Genomic DNA, 19,885 nt, shown 5'->3' with positions numbered 1-19,885 from the left:
ACATTTTCAGCTGATAAAGAGAGTTAATTTGCACATTACAAGTACCCCCCCCCCCCAATCAGTTATTTTACCTCTTTGTCAGCAGACACAGTAACCTCTGGCTCATTAACAAGTGCAACTCACTGTATGTTTTCAGTCTTTCACAGAATTAGAAATTCAATGGCAGGAGCTCCTCCAGCTTTTCCATGCTTGTTGTGATCAGTTAAATTATTGGGTTGGCAGTCCCCTGCTTTCTACAGCTAGGAAACGTGTTTTAGGTGGAAGCACCTGACTCAAATTAGCTAATCTCAAAGGTGCACAACTCTCAGTCCTCTGGGCAAAGGGCAGAGTTTATTTACACAGCCTTCATTTAAGAACATAAAATGTGGGAAAAGAAAAGCCTAAACTCCAACTCAGTCTAGGCTATGAGGCAATTTTAGTACTATTTATACTTCTGTAAAGCCACTCCCCAGTTTATAATTTGTTAATAGCTTGTTTCTATACAATAGCAAATAGAACTGTGTAATTTACTACATTTAACTTGTAGCATTGAAATGTCAGCTCTGAATTAATGCTGGTGTGGCTTGATTTTCATTAGTAATGTCTACAGAGACAATTACCAAAAAAAATAAAATAAAAGCTATCAAAGCAAGCGAACTGTTTGTTGATCAGTTAGTTTACAATTTATCTAAATATAAGTTAACCTGAATTTTTCTTAACATATTTTTACAGCAAATTGACACACATTGTTTGGGAAAGTAGCAGTTATCAAACATAATGATAATAATAATAATCTTTTGGTCCTAATTAACACTGTTACCAATTAGGATCAGCAGCAGTGTTAAGATTTCACCTTTGTGGTCTCTTTCAAAGCTTTCTGGTTAATTTCAAAACCTCTTAAAAAGCACAGAGACATTATGTTTTGAAAAGCACCTAATGGCATTTTGCTTTAAAATTAAAAAGGAACAGGAAAGCCACTTCGACGTTATCCTTCTCTAACATTATTTTAAATACACAAAGTCTTCTGTAAGTTAAGGCCAGAAAAATTCAAAAACTTTCTTCACTTAAACTCTGTAACTATGTTTTTCCCTCATGTGGATTTATTCTTTTGGTCTTCATCACAGATACCAGTCTGGCAAACAGATTAGGCCCAAGATGAGCTGACTAAAATGAAGTATGAAAATACACCACAGAAATGTAAGTTGACTATTTGACTAATTTTGACTATTACATCATGACAGTAAGACTTGCAATTTTGTTTTGGACAAACTGTCATTTTGTAAAAACTCTGTACTTAATTAACACAAAGGCAGAACTTCTTACTGACAGAAACAACCATGCTTTCACTCCAGCACTGCAAAAACACATGCACATTAAGTTAGTAATCTGTACGAGTTGTATCACTCTGCTTTATCTGTCTTCCTTTGGAAAACAGGGGAGGGAAGTAAGAGATGAAATAGCAAGTAGTATTCACAAATACCGTGCAATGTACTTTAAAGAATTATCTTGCAGCAGCTAAAACATGATGAACTGATTTGATCATTTCTACTGTCTCATGATTCAAAAAACCTCAAGGCAGATTACACATCTGCTTTCAGGGCTTTTTCCAGTCAAGTGCATCAACACTTAAAGAGTCAGATGATATCTCCTTAGTAAGCTTCTTCCACCTACCAATTCACCGTCCACTGACTTCCTGAGCAACAGACCCTGTGACTATTCAGATATGAACTATGAAACCACAAGCAGCCACAGAGAAGTTAGCACAACTGAAGCAAATGACCCATCTGACTTAGTTTCCATTTTGTTGTGACTTCTCCCGTGCATTCAGCTTGCTTTAAAAAGCTTCCTCTTGCTACCTTTGTGACTTTTCTGCTAAATAATGTCCCATATGAAATGCCACAGAAAACTCGAGGTAAATCAAAAATAGATTTTTCAAAACACTAGAAGTTGGAATTTTAAGTGCACAGGAACAGTACTTACATTTTCTTACCTTAATATAGAAAATATTTCATGTACTGCCTTCGCTGTTAACATTACTGTCATTTTGATGTCTCCTTATAGACTGGACGAATTAAATGCATTTAAAAGAAACTGCTGTATATGACTAGAACTTCCAAATCCCAAACACCTTCTAAATTTGGATATTAATCACTAACTCACAGTTTTAGAATCTCTAAGTTAACAATTCATCACAGATTTAGAGCCCTTACAATAAAGTACTACTCAGCAGTATGTTAATTCTTCTGGAATATCTGATTTAAATATTTGAGAATTCATTGAGCAGTAAAACGTGCAATATGCTAACTACAAATATAGCTCACCGATTTTGAAACGATTTGCCGGCAACGTTGTCTCTGTATGAATCAAACATAACATGATACTGGTCTCTACTCCACTCCAACACAACCTGAAAAGAAAAGCACTCAATGTCACCATCTTCTAAAATTAGACACTTACTTTTGAAACTTTTACTCACGACCGATTTCACTCAATTTGATCTACACATTAACGCACATCTGACTTAATCCAAACTAAGTTATTACACTGAGCTAGCAATCAGACACAAAACTTAGAGCACACAATTGTTTTTTTTAAACATTGTTTTTTTTCTCTGTAAGAAAGGACTTCATGTTTTGTGGACACACTTCTTAAGTTACTATTCATTTTGATTACCTCCTCCTTGTCTCTTAACCTTTAGGGGCATGGTCTAGAGGGTAGCATTGGTAGTAGGGTGATGGTTGGACCAGATGATCTTAAAGGTCTTTTCCAACGTTAATGATTCTATGATTATATGATTCTATGATTTTATGATTTTTTATTTATTTTTTTTTTAATGCAGCAGCATCTTCTCAAAACTGAGGCCCTAAAACAAATATACTTCAATACAAGCAGGACCCCCCCGCCATCATCCTGCACAATCTTCATCACCTTCCTTTCTATTCTCATATAGGACATACTGGAGTCTATCTCTGCAATCTGAGCTTTGAAAACAAATAGCCAGCCCAGGGCATATCAAATCATGTAGATTAACCTGGGCACAAACTTAAAACACAACAGGTGTTTCCCAGTCCAGGTGAGTCTTACTGGGCAGCCAAACTAACCCAACAGCTCAATATTCCTGCGGGCTGCAGACTCTTCCATCCCCCTGCATTTCTGCCCCTCCCTTTAACTTGAAGCTGGCATTCGCCAGACCCTGCAGCGAGCCAAGTCACAGAGCTAAACCAGCAGGGAAATGAACCTTCAGAAAACAGATCAGCTTAGTTTCCCCAGCTCGGATGCTGGGGCAGACGAGGAATGGTGGGAACACACAGCTGAAGGCAGGGTCGTCTCCCCCCAGCTTCATCCACCCACCAAGATCACTTAGCTAAAATGTCAATGTTTTGCCAGCAAGACCCGTTCACCAGCATATTCACACATTAGCTCTATGGAAGCACAATCACAAGATTGGTACTTCAGAAAGCTGCATGTTTGCATTCCAGTGTTATTTTTAAATGCGTGTGTGTAATACACACACATGTGTATATATACACATACTCACACACATAAATATTGAACAAAGGCACGTAGTTGCATCTCTATTACTAACAGAGTATCTGAAATCATGGTGCCAAGCAGAAACATCAGACTTTACAATACTAAAAATGTTTCATATGCTTTGATACAGCAAAAAAGTGTGAGTAATTTGAGATAAAAATCTCTCGATATAGAAGATCCTGCTCTTAGATAGACTTTCCGTATCTTTCACAGCTGAAGTTTAGTCTTAAAAACTACAGTATCATCTTGTGTTGCTTTAGAGAGATGAAAGGGCAGTGGTTTATTTTATGTGCAGTAGCACATATAAATATGTACTGGGAAAAAAAAAATTACAGCGCTTGTTTTACACCAGTCTTCTTAGATTTAAATGTCACTGTTGCTTATGTTTTATGGCAACTATAAATGCTACCATTTCTTTAAAATAGCACTCAAAACCATAATTTTAGAGGCTACCTCCCTTCATTTTAAGTAGATACACACATATCTCTTTACCCTCATGCAGGCTGAAGTAAATTAAAGCCTTCTGAAGAGTATAGAGAATAGGGAAGTCTCACCACGCGTCAGTGACAAGCACACAAAATATATTTCCAAAGCTGCTCAGCTTCTTTGTAGTCCAAATCTCATCTGCACAAGCTCATTCCTCTTACACAAAGGACACAATTTACGAGGTGAGCATAAAATCTGCTTCCTTAAATATCAAACACACTATTACACTTCTTCATGCCCAAGTTATTATGTCCTTCTGCCCAATATATTGGTATAAAACAGTACATAATGAAAGCTATCTAGACATTAACATCTGTAATTACTGCTAATTAAGAATTGACACACACTGATCTGCTTCTAGAAGAAATACTGAATTATCTGAGTTAAAAAAAAAAAGTATTTTATTGTAGGAATACAGCTCTCTTGGAGAAAAACGTTAACCATTCAAACATTTGCTTTCTATATTTGTGCAATTATATTAAAAAAGAACCATAGTAGCTCTCTTTAGATAAATGTTTAGGAAAAGAAGTTACAGGTTTCCCACCTGATACGTTCTGCTTCTGTAACTGTTTTCTCCTCTCATTGCTCATTGCAATAATGCCTGCAGCCTCTGCTTCAACTTTACATGCAGATACTTAAAACTACTAAAGAAAAAACACATTGAGAGCCTATCACGAGATACTGTATCAGCAATGTGACAGCAGTGTCTCTCTTCTTTCATTTATAAAACATTTTTACAAAGCTAAGTGACCTATGGAAGGTCAGCTAACAATGGCTTACAGGCAAACTGTCATAAAACTCAAACCTTATCCAAGACTAGGCTACAGCACTGGCTTACACCTGGCTATCCCAGACGTTGCAGATGAATCATGCTCAGTACGCTGTTATTTCACTGGGATACTTTTTTTCTTGAAATTACTCATTTACATCTTGAGGCTGTTAGGACGTTATTCCCAGTCTCATTTTTTTTTTTGCTCTAACCACCCATTTCTATGTCAGCACTAATATAAATATTAGTATGACTCTAAATAAGCAGATGCAATTTTGCCTACTTGGACAAAAAAAAGTTGGCTCTGGGGATGGGGAAAAAAAGGAACCGCAAACTCTGTTCAGACAACAGAGGCTGATAGGCATTGCTGCTTTTATTGCTTAAGAAATCCCCACAGAACATTAAAATGGTCCACCTGATGATTACTAGAAAGATTTTTTGGTTTCGAGTTCAAAATTCTTATAAATTTTATTTGCTGCTGCCTTGCAGACTATACACTGCAGAACTGAAATCTTTTCCATTCTTACTACTGTTGCCAGAAGAGGCCTGACAGTGTTTATTTTCACATGCCCAGTCTCTCCTAAATCCTTAAACTACTACTGTTTACCAGGACAGGAACACTTTAAATCATAAAAATAATAGGCAAAATGCACGCAAACATCTCTTACTGATCTTATTCGTCATCATCTATTTATTTATTTTAAGAGCTTGTTTGTTTACTTTTGTATTTGTGCAGACATTTGATTTGGTTTGTTGCTTTTTTGGGTGGGGTGGGGGGTAGGAGTGTTTTTACCAAGCACGATTAGAAGATTTCTGGTCACTTTTCTTTTATTCTTAACATAGAGTTTTGAAAATTCACTCCCACATCAATCTGTCACTTACTTGCTCGCTGTCTAAATAGTATCTAAGCTTTCCAAATAGTTCTGGTATTAAAGAGACTGGAAATAGGAAACTCAAATTTGGTATTTCTGAGAAGTGACTTGGACTCTGCAAAAATCAGTTGTAACTTGGACAAGTACTGAAGTGGTTTATAAAAGCTCTCAGAAATGCTGAGGTTTGCCTTAGGTCCCGATTCTGGGGAAAAGCAAAAGTTTACTTGAAGCTTCATGGCACCGAGAGATATCTATCAATCAGCTTTAAAACAAAAGCTGACAATCACATATAAACAGATGGCTCAATTATCTCACTCATGGCTTCAAAGTGTTTCAGCAACTTGTGACCACTGCAAGGCAGCAGACAGGAAGCACCTTATGGAAGACAGCGAGCATCCAGGCAGAATAAACTTCTGATTGTGCTCAAATATAGTTTCAGATAATGCTCTTCATGACTCTTTTTAAGTCTGAAGGAGCCCATCAAAATAAAACAGGGGAATGGGGAAAATACCACCACAACAGCAGCAAAACTTGTCTTGAGAATATTGAGAAATTTAGGAATTGGGAAATACCCGTCTGCTTGCATTTAGCACGGCCATCCTTTTACACTGACCAAGTCTTTAATTATGTGAATGCTTCTTGAGCGCCACAGTGAAGCAAGATCTTTCTTCCTCTCCTGATATTCTCACTGGTGACTTCCAAAATAGACAGGGTAACGTGAAGTGAAACTTCGATATATACCATACACGCGTATAAAATGTTTTATCGGAAAAAGTAGGAGCGGTATCGCATCCCTTGCAGTGCAGTACTGACTGACCAGCAGCGAGTGGAGTGAGATGGACTGCAGGAGGCCAGGTTTAACTCCTTAAACTCTAGAGGGGAGCAAGCTCCTGTCACTCCCGATCGCTGTCTGGAGGCTGTGCTAAGCAGGAGCCCCGTCAGGCTGCTCAGAACAAGAACAACACAGCACCAACAGCTCACCTGGTGCTGGAAGGGGGTTAAGTTGCACAGGTGAAGGGAGCAGGCGCTCCTGCAGCATTTTTCCCTGGAAACGATCTAACAGCAGCCCCGGGCGTGCTCGCAGCCGGGTTTATGTCAGGAGCCCCGCCGTGCCGTGCAGGGCCAGGGGCAGCACCGCAGCCGTGCCCCTTCCCCCCAGCCCCCAGCCCCTGGGGCACGGGTCGAAGCGCAGGGCGGAACCGCGCTGCCCGCCGTACTGACCTCCCCGAACTGCAGCGCGGAGACGATCATGAGGACGAGGCCGCCGAGGCAGAGGCAGGGCCCATAGCGGTGCGACAGGCACGTGTAGGTCTGGCGCTGCAGCAGCTTCAGCAGCATGGCCCGCCGGCCGCCGCCACCACCACCGCCACCCGGGCCGGCTCGGCCCTGCACGGCGCGGCCCGCCTCAGCGCGCTGCCATGCGCCGGCCCGGGCGGGCGGGTCCCGCCGCCGCCGCCACCACCACCACCGCCGCCCGCGTCCCTTCCGGCAGCGCCGCGGCGACACCTGGCGGCGGCTCTCGGAGTTGATGGAGTTCCTCAAGAATGGTTCCTGAGGCAAAAACGTGATAAGAACCTCATTAAAAGTCCTGAATCTGCACGTCTGGTCTCTGCCGTGAAGTTCAGATGTCTGCACCTGGTGTCACCGTGGTCCGAAGTTTCACCAGGCTGAGGCACTTCTGGTTACCACAGCGAAATAAAGTCATGCCATAGGCCCTCCTGAGGCCAAGGGCAACAGCAGCTACCTCTGTAGTCCTTTATCCCTGCATGGAAAAGTGTTTCTGACAATTCAGTGCAGTGACTTTTCCGAGTAACAAACAAAACCCACACATCCTTCTTTTTCCCTGCCTAAAGGAACAATGCCTGACCATTTCCAGAAGTTTGTCCTAGCACATTTGCACGGCTGTGTTATGAGAGGACTGCACCCTTTGTAGTTCTCAAGGATGCAGTTAAAGGTACAAGGCTCTTTGGCACAGATTTATCGATTCACCAAGACCCACTCCCATGTACCTTTTTGGTGTCACTGTATTTTCCCTTTCTTCATAGGCCACTGGAAAGCAAATTTGTTAGGCATTACCTTCAGAGTTCACAGCCCACAACACAGTGCTGTGTTCCACTTCTTTTCCATGTGTTAAAAGTGTGATTATATTTATTTGGCCTTTCATGACAACTCACACTTAGTGTCAACACGTAGAAGACTCTAGCTAAGCTTTTAACACCTTTTGCACACTTCCAGCCCCTTCTCTTCATACACACAGTCTTCATCCTTCACATTTTCTCACCTATGTGCCAAAGTACTGCCCTGGAGGAAGATGATCTTTAGCTTTTTAAAATCATAGAATCTTTAAGGTTGGAAAAGACCTCCAAGATCATCTGGTCCAACCATCATCTTTCTGCCAATGCTACCCAATAAACAATGTCCCTAACTAAGCACCACCTCCAACCTTTCCTTAAACACCCACAGGGACAGTGATGCCACCACTTCCCTGGGCAACCTGTTCAACATCTGACCACTCTTTCTGAGAAGAAATGTCTCCTAATTTCCAACCTAAACCTCCCCTGGTGCAACTTGAGGCCATTCCTTCTAGTCCTATCACTAGTTATCTGTGACAAGCAGCTGACCCCCAGCTCCCCACACCTTCTTTTTAGATAGTTGTAGAGAGCAATAAGGTCTCCCCTGAGCCTCCTCTTCTCTGGACTAAACTACCCCAGCTCCCTCAGCCGCTCCTCACAGGACTTGTGTTCCAGCTGCTTCACCAGCTTCATAGCCCTTCTCTGGACACGCTCCAGGGCCTCAGTGTCCTTCTTGTACTGAGGGGCCCAAAGCTGAGCACAGTACTCAAGGTGAGGCCTCACCTGAGTAGAATACAAGGGGATGATCGCTTCCCCGGTCCTACTGGCTACACTATTCCTGATACAAGCCAGGATGCCATTGGCCTTCTTGGCCACCTGGGCACACTGCTGGCTCATGTTCAGGTCAGCATCAACCATCATATTCCCATTTTGTCTAAGGTTCATACACTGTTGCCATCTCCAGTGCAAGAAAATCTCAATTGCTCCATGCTGCATGATGGAAAATTGATCAAAACACAGCCGCCCTCAACTTGCTAATTATTTGAAACCTATTTCTATAGAAGATGCAGATTTAAATCCCCTTAGAGAAAGAATTTGAATCCAAATTGCTTGGATACTTCTATCAAGAACAAATCTTTCCAGGCTCAAAACCAGAAACCAGATTAGGGACCTTGCAGCTTTGTAACCAGCGTTAAGAGCGTGTCTCTAAAAGGGGTAGAGCTCAAGCTGAATTAGTTTTCATATCATAGAATCATAGAATATCCTGAGTTGGAAGGGACCCTTAAGGATCATCAAGTCCAACTCTTGACACCGCACAGGTCTACCCAAAAGTTCAGACCATGTGACTAAGTGCACAGTCCAATCTCTTCTTAAATTCAGTCAGGCTCGGTGCAGTGACCACTTCCCTGGGGAGCCTGTTCCAGTGTGCAACCACTCTCTCTGTGAAGAACCCCCTCCTGATGTCAAGCCTAAACTTCCCCTGCCTCAGCTTAACCCCGTTCCCGCGGGTCCTGTCGCTGGTGTTAATGGAGAAAAGGTCTCCTGCCTCTCGACACCCCCTTATGAGGAAGTTGTAGACTGCGATGAGGTCTCCCCTCAGCCTCCTCTTCTCCAGGCTGAACAGGCCCAGTGCCCTCAGCCGTTCCTCGTACGTCTTCCCCTCCAGGCCTTTCACCATCTTCGTAGCCCTCCTCTGGACACTCTCCAACAGTTTCATGTCCTTTTTATACTGTGGTGCCCAGAACTGCACACAGTACTCGAGGTGAGGCCGCACCAGCGCAGAGTAGAGCGGGAATTTTATTAATATTTTATCTAATTCATTTAATATTTTTTTATCTAATTCATTTTAATATTTTATTAATATTTTATCTAATTCATTGCTTACACAATTGTTCATATGAGAATCTTGCTGTTTTGTCTGAGAATGGGATATTCAGCTTCCTTATTTTTCCCCAATCATTCTACAGGCAAATGAACCCAGATATTCTGCTTCAAGCAATACATTCCACTAGGTGTCAGGATAGCTAAGAATTAGATGCTGCAATTATAATTAAACATATACTTAAGGGCATTGCCAAATCACTTTCTATGTAAACTGTTGGGCTCTTGGAACAATCTAGTTAACTGTACTTGTAACTTGTATTAACTTTAGGATGCACGTAGCAGCACGTAAAGCAAAGACTGAATATGAACTAATCACTGAATATGAAGTAATCCAACGAAAAGTCAAATAATTATAAAACAAATGTATTTAATCTTGACCTAATTTTTCTGCAAGTTGCCTTCACCAACATTTTCTATCTCTTAGATCTCAGAAAGCTCTCTAAATTTGAGATGTTTTTCTTTCTACAGTTAGGGCTGATTTAAGAGAAGAGTGGAAGCTACTTTCAAAAGGCAAGTAATTACTCATTCTTTTATATGGGACTGGAGATCCTGTAATGTTCAAAGATTTGAGAAAGGCAGGAAGAGAAGAAGCCTTGAGTTGCTACTACTATTATTCACTTCTGCCCTGGGAGAACAGCAATCTACTGCTTACACTTTTCCTTCCTTAGAAAAGCTGAAGTATCATGGAATATTCCTTCCAAATCTTATGCATCAAAGGGAGAGGAGCAAGAGCTAAACATGCAAGGCAATAATGTAATTATCTTTTGTGGAGACAGACTACAAGAAGCAATCAACCTAGAATCTAATGCATCTCTGTTACCCAAAAATAATATTAACTCCACACTTCTCAAATATCGCTTTAAAGCAAAGAGAACTAATGTCCTCAAGGGCTTTCACAAACATGAATTCATCTTGTAGCACCTCTGTGAAGCAAATGTTACCAAGCACAAAGGCAAGGACAAAATTCTGCAAGCTTCATGCCTGCTTCTACTTTAGGACTGAGTTTTCACAGTACAGGATCTCACCAGTAGTACTGTGACGGTTTAACAGTTAGCTTAGGGACTTCAGTTATACTTGTGAATGCTCAGAACTTCCAAACATTAAAGGTGTCTTAAGTCAGGCAACCAAAAATAAAGGACACAGAGATAATGATTTACCTGTGGCAGGTGTGTTTGAAGTGACTTGGCTGTCATTATAGAAGTTTTGCAACATAGGCCAATTTGTATTTGCTAATGGAAATTATGCAGACATCATTTCTATGCCTGCCCTACTCACAACAGATCTTTTGTAAAAGAATTTTAAAGAAGTTCTACACAGCTGTGAACAAGTCCACCCAGCACACTGAAGGACAGAGAGGAAAAAAGTAGCCGGTCATTTCACCACTCACTGTATTGTAATGCACGTGCTCATGATTACAGAAGCCTTACACTGGCATTTTCTAACTTCTGGCTTGTTGCATTCTTAACAGTGTGTTTTAATAGATGTACTTTGTACAAAGATTTTATTCCCTACATAAAACTCCATTCAGTTAAAGTACAGAATAACAGTTGAGTACAGAAAACAAACAGAAGATGTCATTACCCCACACCCTGTAGTCTTGGTGGCAATAACCTTGTCATGTGTACACTTTGATTTACAGAAGTAATTGAGAATCAGTTAAAACACAATGGGCAAAGTCCTGTGAAGTTACTGTGAAAGTGTCTAAATTCCTGTTGATTTCAAGGGCAATCTAGACACTAGCCTAGAACTGCTATGTTATGGCCTTTGTGCTTCTTTTCAGTAACATTTAAGAACAAAGATGTAATGAAAGCAATTTCATTAGCACAGTATAATAGAAAAATCCTCTGAAATTTTACTTGGTTGTCAGTACTCATTATTGAAACTGCATCTGTGTATCAAGCAGAGACATTATATGTAAGTATTCAGGGCAACTTTGCCAGCATGGATTTCAGAGCAGGTTATACAAGTTCCTGGTAAGAAGTATGTGAGTTCTTAGTCCACAGTGAAAGCTGCATTGCCAGGTCTTCACATCATATATGGCAGCTGGGTTAAAGCCAGCTGACATTTTGGCACCTGGACACAGCTGTTGATCCACTAACACGGACCTACAGCCCTGCTCTGCAGCTCTGGCTCATTTCTTTCCCACCAAAGTCTATCAGGGGTTGTGTTTCTCTGCTACACTTGCACGTTCATTTATTATATTAACATAACTCTTAATGGCCTGCTCTTCTACAAAGTCACTTTTTTTTTTTTTTTTTTTTTTTTTTTTGGTCCTGTGCCCTTGCAAGCTAACAGAGAACTTTGTAGAGGGTTAGGCTCTAAACAGTCAAAACAGGCTGGTGTACTTGTCAGTACTTTGAAGAGCTGCATTAGTACTTTCTGTGGAAAGAAGTTGGGACACAGAAGGGCATTCTAGGACTTCCCTCTTTCCCTCCCCCAAATTATATCTAAATGGTAATATCTATGCTTCTGAAACCCTATTTAAAGCAGTAGCCTTAGGCATATTGGAACGAGTAGCTCAGTGAATTTTGCAGTGCTGCTATCTATCAAATACAATAATTAAATCAGTATTAGTGATTTGGTACGTGACAGACTAAAAAAATAGCCAACAGGTATTTTATCATTCAAAAATATATGTATGTTTTGACTTACCATTTACAGAGATCTTAGCCTTTGACAAAGACTTGATCCCATTGATTAAGTCTGTAAATAGAAAGTATAAGTGACCAGGATGTCAGTTTCTGAGAGATAATGTTAGATCCTGATGCTGTATCTTGTAGTGGATTATCTCTAAATCAGTCTGTAGTCCCATGAGTGTATGCACTCTAATTAGAGGCAGCTAGTGAGGGTTTTCACTTTAACACAAATTTGAAAATCCTGTTTTAGGGTGTCACTGGTCTTGAAAATCCTCAGATGTTCAACTCCTAACCCTCAGAATAGTATGCAAGGAAAATTTATGGCTCCTTGCTTTTGAAAATATTGTTGATATAATATAAAGTCCTTTTTTTATTATTATTTGTTTGTTTTCTTCAAACCTCATTTCTCTACTGACCCCATTTTTCCACTGGTTAGGAAAACCAAACCAAAACAAAACAAAAAAAAACCCACAAACAAACATGTTTTGTTCTCTCTTAAACAGCAACCAGTCATCCTGCCCTTTCTACTTCTGAGGTTTTTCTATTTGTGCAGATGCTATGAAGGGTATTGACAATAATCTGTAGAGCATGGCTGCTCCATAGTAGGTATAATTAAAGATAAAAGAAAAACAGTAGATTCTTAGAAACAGAAGCAAAACACTCACTGGAGAACAAAGGATTATAGCAACAATATTTTTAAAATCTCTTAAGATGAAAATCTTGATGAGGCTGAGGCAGCATGTGCACCCAGCACAGAAATCAAAATTTCAAAGCATAACACTCATCAATATTTTATTCCAAAAGACCCCAGTATTTTCTGAGCACTTCAAACTAAAATAACAAATGTCTGCAGGGAGGGAGACAGAAGAAATCTTTTGAAACTTTGCAGATAGGCATTATTATCTGTAGGTAGTGCAGATAATCTATGGCTAAATTGGTAGGCCACGTGGTCTGGTGCAGTTCTTCTGCAGAATGTCAACTGCCCTTCTGTGGATGAGGGGATGAATATCCATCAGGCACTGAAATGAGTTAAACTGCTCAGGGAGTTAGGCTGCAGTGTATTTCTCAGAGTACTGTCTAGTTCTCTGAAGTGTTGGATTATTCTAAAGAGTAAAAATGTATTGTTTTGTATTTTAACACAAAAAACACGGAGCCTTTAGTATACTGATGTCATTGTTGCAAAGCAGCGCTGGGACTTATGGTTCTTTTGCCAATTCCAGCAAGTCTTAATAGCACAGAGAATGGACTGTATGAATTTAATGGTTAGAATGAGCAAGGTAATCTTTTAAATTCACTCAGCAGCACACTAAGGAGGCCAAAAAAAAAGGTGGGGGAAGGGAGCAGAACTAGGGGCCTTAAAGGATGAGGAGCAGTCAAGAAGATATTTTGACAGTATCAAATGGCACTTTTTTTTTTTTTTTTACATAATTGTGCTAGGGTAGAGATTCAGAACACGAGAAGAACTGCCATTGAAATAGACTTAATTTTGGTTTGTTAGTTATCTGATATGGACCACAGAATCAGACAGAAAGATGAAGTAGATAAAGGACCTGTTTAGGATGCATAATTTCCTTTGTTGCTTAGAAATAAACTTTTTATGCCCAAAAATGCTTAAGAGACAACAAAGAGAGTAGAGTGGACATGCTTACTGTAAGACCTTCCCAGAAAGCCCTATTGACTGTTGTTCTTCACGTCTGTTTCATGTCTGTTTTATTTCAAAACAACCCAAGAAGGCATCCTGGCACTTTATTTTCATATACTCTACAGCTACAGTGAACTACTCTGTTATCCCCAGAAACTTCAGCTTCTTGTGCCTCCAAGGAACGATCTGAATCCTCTAAAGCCCACCCAGGCAAAAGGACCAAGTGGGGTTTCTCCAGCAGGGCAGTGGCAGGTGGCCCTGTGAGAAGGAGCAACTCACTCAGGTAGGCTCTAATGGGCAACCTCAGGGCACGCCTGCCTTTGGTGCCACTTCCTACCTCCCGTTAACCCTTGGCAATGGTCTGCAACAGTGCACAGATCTCACACCCATGGAAAAACTGATGCTTCTTTCTGCCACTGCCATTCAGGAATGTGGAAAATCTGGTACAGACAACTCCCAGGTATAGCTCATGAGCTTGTGCTCACTTTGGGGCCCCTCAGCACAAGAAGGGCATTGCGTTGCTTAAACATGTGCAGAGAAGAGCAATAAAGCTGGTGAAGGGACTAGAAAATGGGAGTTATAAGGAGTGGCTTAGGGAGCTGGGGCTGTTTAATCTGGAGAAGAGGAGGCTGACAGGAGATCTTATTGCTCTTTAGCTACCTGAAAGGAGGCTGCAGCAAGGAGGGTATCAGTCTCTTTTCTCAGGTGACAGGACATTAGGAAACAGCCTCAAGTTGCACCAGGGGAGGTTTAGATTGGGCTTTAGGAAGAATTTATTCATGGAGAGGGATGGACTGCCTAGGGGAGTGACAGACCCCATCCCTGGAAGTATTCCAGAAACATTTGGAAGTGGCACTAAGGGACATGTTTTAGTGATGGGACTCAGTAGGTCACATTGGTAGTTGGACTTGATGATTCTGAAGGTTTTTTTTCCAACCTAATTCTATGATTCCAACATAATTCTATGATTCTGTGATTCTATGATCTTTTCCTTTGGGATTCAAAGAATTGCACCAACTTTTCCTTAATCCAAATTTCCTCACTCAAATAAGAAACAGTGTCACCCTGTTCCCTCAAATTACCATAGTTCCCATGGCCCTGGTACAAAACTGAGCATTTGCTGATGACTCATGATACTGATGTCACTTCACTTTTACTGAACAGCAACAGTCCTCCTATCTTTACTTAATTTTTTTGTGGTCTCATCAGGGTTGTTAAGAAGCACAAACCTTTGCTATCAAGTGGAGGACATTGGCAAAGGCCAAATATGGATGGAAAACAGAGTTTGTTAAAACTGAAAAGACATTCTCAAAGAGATAGGGCAATATATTTAGGTTTTGTGAAGTTACATTTTACTAAATAAGTTTGTATGTTATCAGCTTGGAACAAACAGTTCCAACATAAACAGTTTTCACAATGTTACCCTGAAGCTTTTGTGGCTGCTCTCTGTGGCTATTTTAGACCTCGTAACCAGACACAAAACAACTAAGTTTATGAAAGCAGCAAATACTAAGGCCAACAATGTGCTATGCACAGTATAAACAGGAAGGAATAACTGAAAATTCAGTTTTAGATTTAGCAAAGTTCTGTGAAGAAGACAGACCAACCAACACTCTGAAACTGAACGGAGATTCCAGTTCTGTCAATTCTAGTTTAATATATGAAAAAAAAATAAATCTGATTTTTCAGCAGTTGGCACTGCCTATTTCCTGGAAGTGTTATGTTGGACATAGCACATCACTTCTAACAGTGGAGGCTATGGCCTGGAGAAAAAGTTATTTTTTTATAGCTCTTTCTAGTACTTATCAAATCCTCTCCATTTAGACTCTGATTTCTTTCAACCCTTCACATCCTAACTGAACTCAAGGTCACAAGGTTCACCATTTCCTCTCCCTCTTCACCAAACAACTTAATGTCAGTTACCATGTTCCACTAAGCAAACTGCAAAGGTAATTCTCTCAGATGGCAAAGCTGCATAAAAAGCTATAATTTTTGCTTTGAATGATTGCTTTTTCCCTGAAAATGTTCTTTTCTAAAAATGTAGAGCCAAATTAAAATACTAGGTACAAACTCACCCACTGCATGCTTCAGGATGTTGACTACCTCATTCAGAGCAAGGGAGCACAAAGCCACTGCAGAATGCCTTATCTTTCTTTTGCCGTTGATAGCCCATGTTGGTCTACAGCTTGTGCATTCTGGAAGCAGATCTATCCCATTGAACCCTTTCTGTTGAAAACAATCACTTTAAAAGCTATACAGTGTAAATGGGAGTAAATGAGTTTAGAATATACATTTTGAGAACTAATATTTTCTAGAAATTCTGGAATAAAAGTTCCTTGATCTCAGTATTATTCAGAGATATCAATCCAAATCTGTTCTGTTACTATTATATATATATACATATATATAAAAAACTACACAATTGCAACTCAACTCAGTAGTTACCTCTTGTAGTTCTTTATGAACTTGGCAATATTCTTTATTTGACTGCTTCTTCTGACAGCTGAGAGATCTTTATCTATGTTGTGGTTAGACATTTGGTTAGATATTATAGTCTAGCAAACTACAGAGGGAACCAAAACAAACTGAGCAAAATAAAGAATCTTTTCTCTTCAATGATAACACCTGACAACTATTTTAAAATTAAAGCACATTACTTGCCAGGAATGTAATGGCATGAATGCATCACAGCATAAGACTTCACAGATTTTGTAAGATGTTAATTACTGCCATTCCCGAACTTTACATCAGAAATGAGAATAGCTTACACATGTTTTTTTTACTGAGAGATGGTTACAGAACTTTGGCATGTGACCATGGAGGAAAGGAAGAGATACTGCAAGCCAGACTGAACCCTTCAAACACTCCTCTGCAGAAGTTACAGGTACTGTGTTTGATTTCTCCTGTAAATATCCGGTTCTGGCACAACCTGTTGCTGGCAACTGCTTTCCTCTTTCCAGTCTATATTATCTTTTTTGCAGTGGTGCCAACTGCTGCACAGCTGTCAGACCCTCCTTTCCCTATTTAACCATCCACTGCTTCTGTCTGTACAAGCAACAAGTTCTTCCTCTTCTCTCTCACAGTTCCCTGCGAAAATCTAGTTCTGCTTATGAGCAGTCATAAGTTTGTGAATTCCAAAGTGTTGTTACAGAGGAGCTCCCTAGATATCTGGGTCTAGTTACATATAAATAAATCCAACATATTATCTCTGAATGCAAAACCTGCAGACCTTGTAATCCTATCGCAGATTTTTTAAGAGCTTTTTGTTTTTGTTTTGCACTGGAAACACTTTCAAATTTAAGGAAAGTGTGAAAGTGTTAGAACAGAGAATAAGCAGGCCAAAATAAAGTTGTGTTTTCACTTTTATTTGAGGTTTTTGAATGCCCGTGTACAACAGCCAGAGGGTACTTAGGAGCTATCCTTTTCTCAGATTGAAAAGATACATATAATGTCAGATAAAAACCACCTGCTTTTGCTGTAGGGTTTGCTAGAGGATTGGTAGGTGTTAGTAACAATTTTTAAGCATTCCATTCAAGGGTCAAGGCTGCTGAGCTACGAACAAGTAGCTTTTTTCCTAGTGCTTGTGTGTAGCAAAACACAAGATTTTGAACTTTAACTAAAATACTTAACCTCTCCCTTGTTCAACTTCCAGACTTTCATCACTGTCATGTTCCCATCTCGGTTGTTCTTCCCTCTTCCAGTAAGTTCTTTATTAAATCAGGGAAGTAAAAGCTGCCATAGCAATTCTGCACAGGATCTAGCTGAACACTTTGCAAGATACTGAGAAACCAACATATTTGGGGAGGGGGTGCCCTCTAAGTAGGTCTTCCATGTTCCATATCACTTTACAAGAAATAAGCTCAGAAGTATATATCACAAAGTTCACTTTCTTGTTTTATTTTCTCTTTCAGAATCTGCCTAAATCAAGCTATGGTGCTTCTCCATACCCTTATTTTTAAATAGTTTTCTTGTAAGTGAAACTTACACAATTTATTTATGTTACTGTTTATAAACAATGTGAAAAGAGGTGAATGGCACATATACTGAACTTCTGTCTACATTCTTTGACTTATCTAACTACCACAGCCTAAATCTTTATAGCTAGAGATCACTCTGATGTCTGCTACTTGCCCAAACACTTTGCTTTCTCAAGAACTGGCTGCAAGAGCACAGCAGCTGTGCTTGCAGACTTCTCAAACAATGAAGGGTTTAAGTGCATGAAGTATAACAGGGGAAGGAACAAAGCAAATCAGTATCAGGACCATGCTGTTACAACAACCACTGCAGTGCCTGTCTTAGCTTCACTCAGAGGAAATCAGGACTACTTACAAGCCTGTCCAAAACACTCCCCAGTTCCACTGTTTAAATGCCAAAATGGATTCAGAAGACAAAATGGTCTGGATCTGGCAGATGCAAATACCAGAGAAGTGAAATATTCAACTAACTGTCTAGATTTACAAGGTACTCTTCCATATTCTTTTTATCAATGATCAAAGTGGGATGCTTATGCAACTAGAGAATGTGTTTGCCCACTTCAGTCCCTTGCTTCAGTCCCTTCGATTCCCCACAGATTGTTTTAGCTATACATGTCTTCTCCCAGAAAAAGAATGTCTTCTAATGAAAACTAAACAAAAATTTCATCAACAGGTCAAAAAGTCTGCCCACAAGGCAGCAGGAGTTTTCAAGTAACAAGTACATTTGGGGGATCAAAATGCAGTTACGGGCAGTAGGAGAAGCAGAATGGTAAAGAGATGGGACAGCTGGTTTGAAAATCAGTCTCAAATTGGAGATGCTAAGGCAACAATGATTCTACTAGGAAGCAGTATCTAAAAACCCTAGGTATCTAAGAGTGCTATTTAAGTGATATAATGAAGCTGTGAGCTTCTTACATGACACTTTGCACACAAGTTTATGCACCTCCACTAATTGACATTACCTGACTTTCCTTAGAAGGTAAAGTGATGAAGGAAACAGTTGTATACAACAAATATAAAAGCAATGGAGACTGGACTGCAAATGAAATAGAATAGAAGTGGGGATACAAATACCATTGGCGTAATCTATTTTAGATTTCTTCCATGACTATTTCCTTTATCTTAATATGTTTTCAACTCACAGACATGTATGTTACTATTTGCACATATTAACTTTATTTTTCTAATAATTCTAATATGATATTACACTGACAAGCAAAAAATTATACCAAAGTTTTAAACATCTAAGAAGTAGTCCAATCACTTTGTTAAATCCAGTGCAGTAACATTGAAGACCACAGTTATTTTATATTTTTGTGCTCATGGTGTTTCAATACAATTAATCCAAAGCACAATAAATCAGAATACAATCCCTGAAATACCACACTGATTTTCTTTAACCCAGTAAACAAAATGACCCCCCCATGTTTGTGAGTAACCTGTATCAATTACTCCTTGCAGCTCCTAATCTTCTGAACAGTGTAAAAATGCTGCTTACAAAAAATAAATAAATAAATAAATAAAGATCATCATTTACAGGTTATGTGCTGATACTTCCTACAATAAATGTATAAAGAAACATCACATGAGCTGTAATAAATGTTTACATAGCAGCAAAGTGTCTTTGCTAGTGATCGTTAAACAGCAAATTACTACCTGCTTGAGCCAAAGACGTGCCTTTTTCTTTCAGTCCAAATAATGTCCAGGTATTGCAAAAAGTCATGTGAAAAATTTAAATACTTAACTCTCACTCCAGAGTGAGTTATTTACTACTTACAAAACTATAGTTAGTATAACACGATTTTGCAAAACGTGATATTTTTCCAATGCTAGCACCTAAATGTTGTTGAGGTAAAATAAAATGAATCTTACCCTTCTTCTACAAAGAAACAAAATGGAATAGTGTGCTACTGATGAAAAAAAATATCTTTCTATACGTACAGTGAACGTCAACACATTTCTGCAGTCCGTTTATTTACTGAAGAGGCTGGATACAGAGCCTGAATGGAACATTTTGTTCCAAGGAACAAAACAAAG

At 39.7% G+C, this 19,885-nt stretch overlaps 1 protein-coding gene across 2 annotated transcripts in view; it reads right to left on the bottom strand.

Annotated features, from left to right (window-relative positions):
* GNPTAB (N-acetylglucosamine-1-phosphate transferase subunits alpha and beta) overlaps positions 1-7,120 on the bottom strand; it is a 42,918-nt gene extending 35,798 nt beyond the window's left edge. For both annotated transcript variants that reach the window (XM_038164930.2, XM_027449160.3), the window contains exons 1-2: positions 6,862-7,120; positions 2,301-2,386 (exon numbers count right to left, since the gene is read on the bottom strand). In XM_038164930.2, the coding sequence (XP_038020858.2) occupies positions 2,301-2,386; positions 6,862-6,978 (203 nt within the window). In that variant the 5' untranslated portion in view covers positions 6,979-7,120. The remainder of the gene's footprint in view (positions 1-2,300; positions 2,387-6,861) is intronic.
* Positions 7,121-19,885: the final 12,765 nt, after the last annotated feature.

The sequence above is a fragment of the Anas platyrhynchos genome, chromosome 1 (assembly GCF_047663525.1).
Source record: "Anas platyrhynchos isolate ZD024472 breed Pekin duck chromosome 1, IASCAAS_PekinDuck_T2T, whole genome shotgun sequence".
Classification (NCBI taxonomy): Eukaryota; Metazoa; Chordata; class Aves; order Anseriformes; family Anatidae; genus Anas; species Anas platyrhynchos.
Note: the sequence above shows the minus strand (reverse complement) of the source record. Positions and strands in the feature narration are given on the sequence as shown.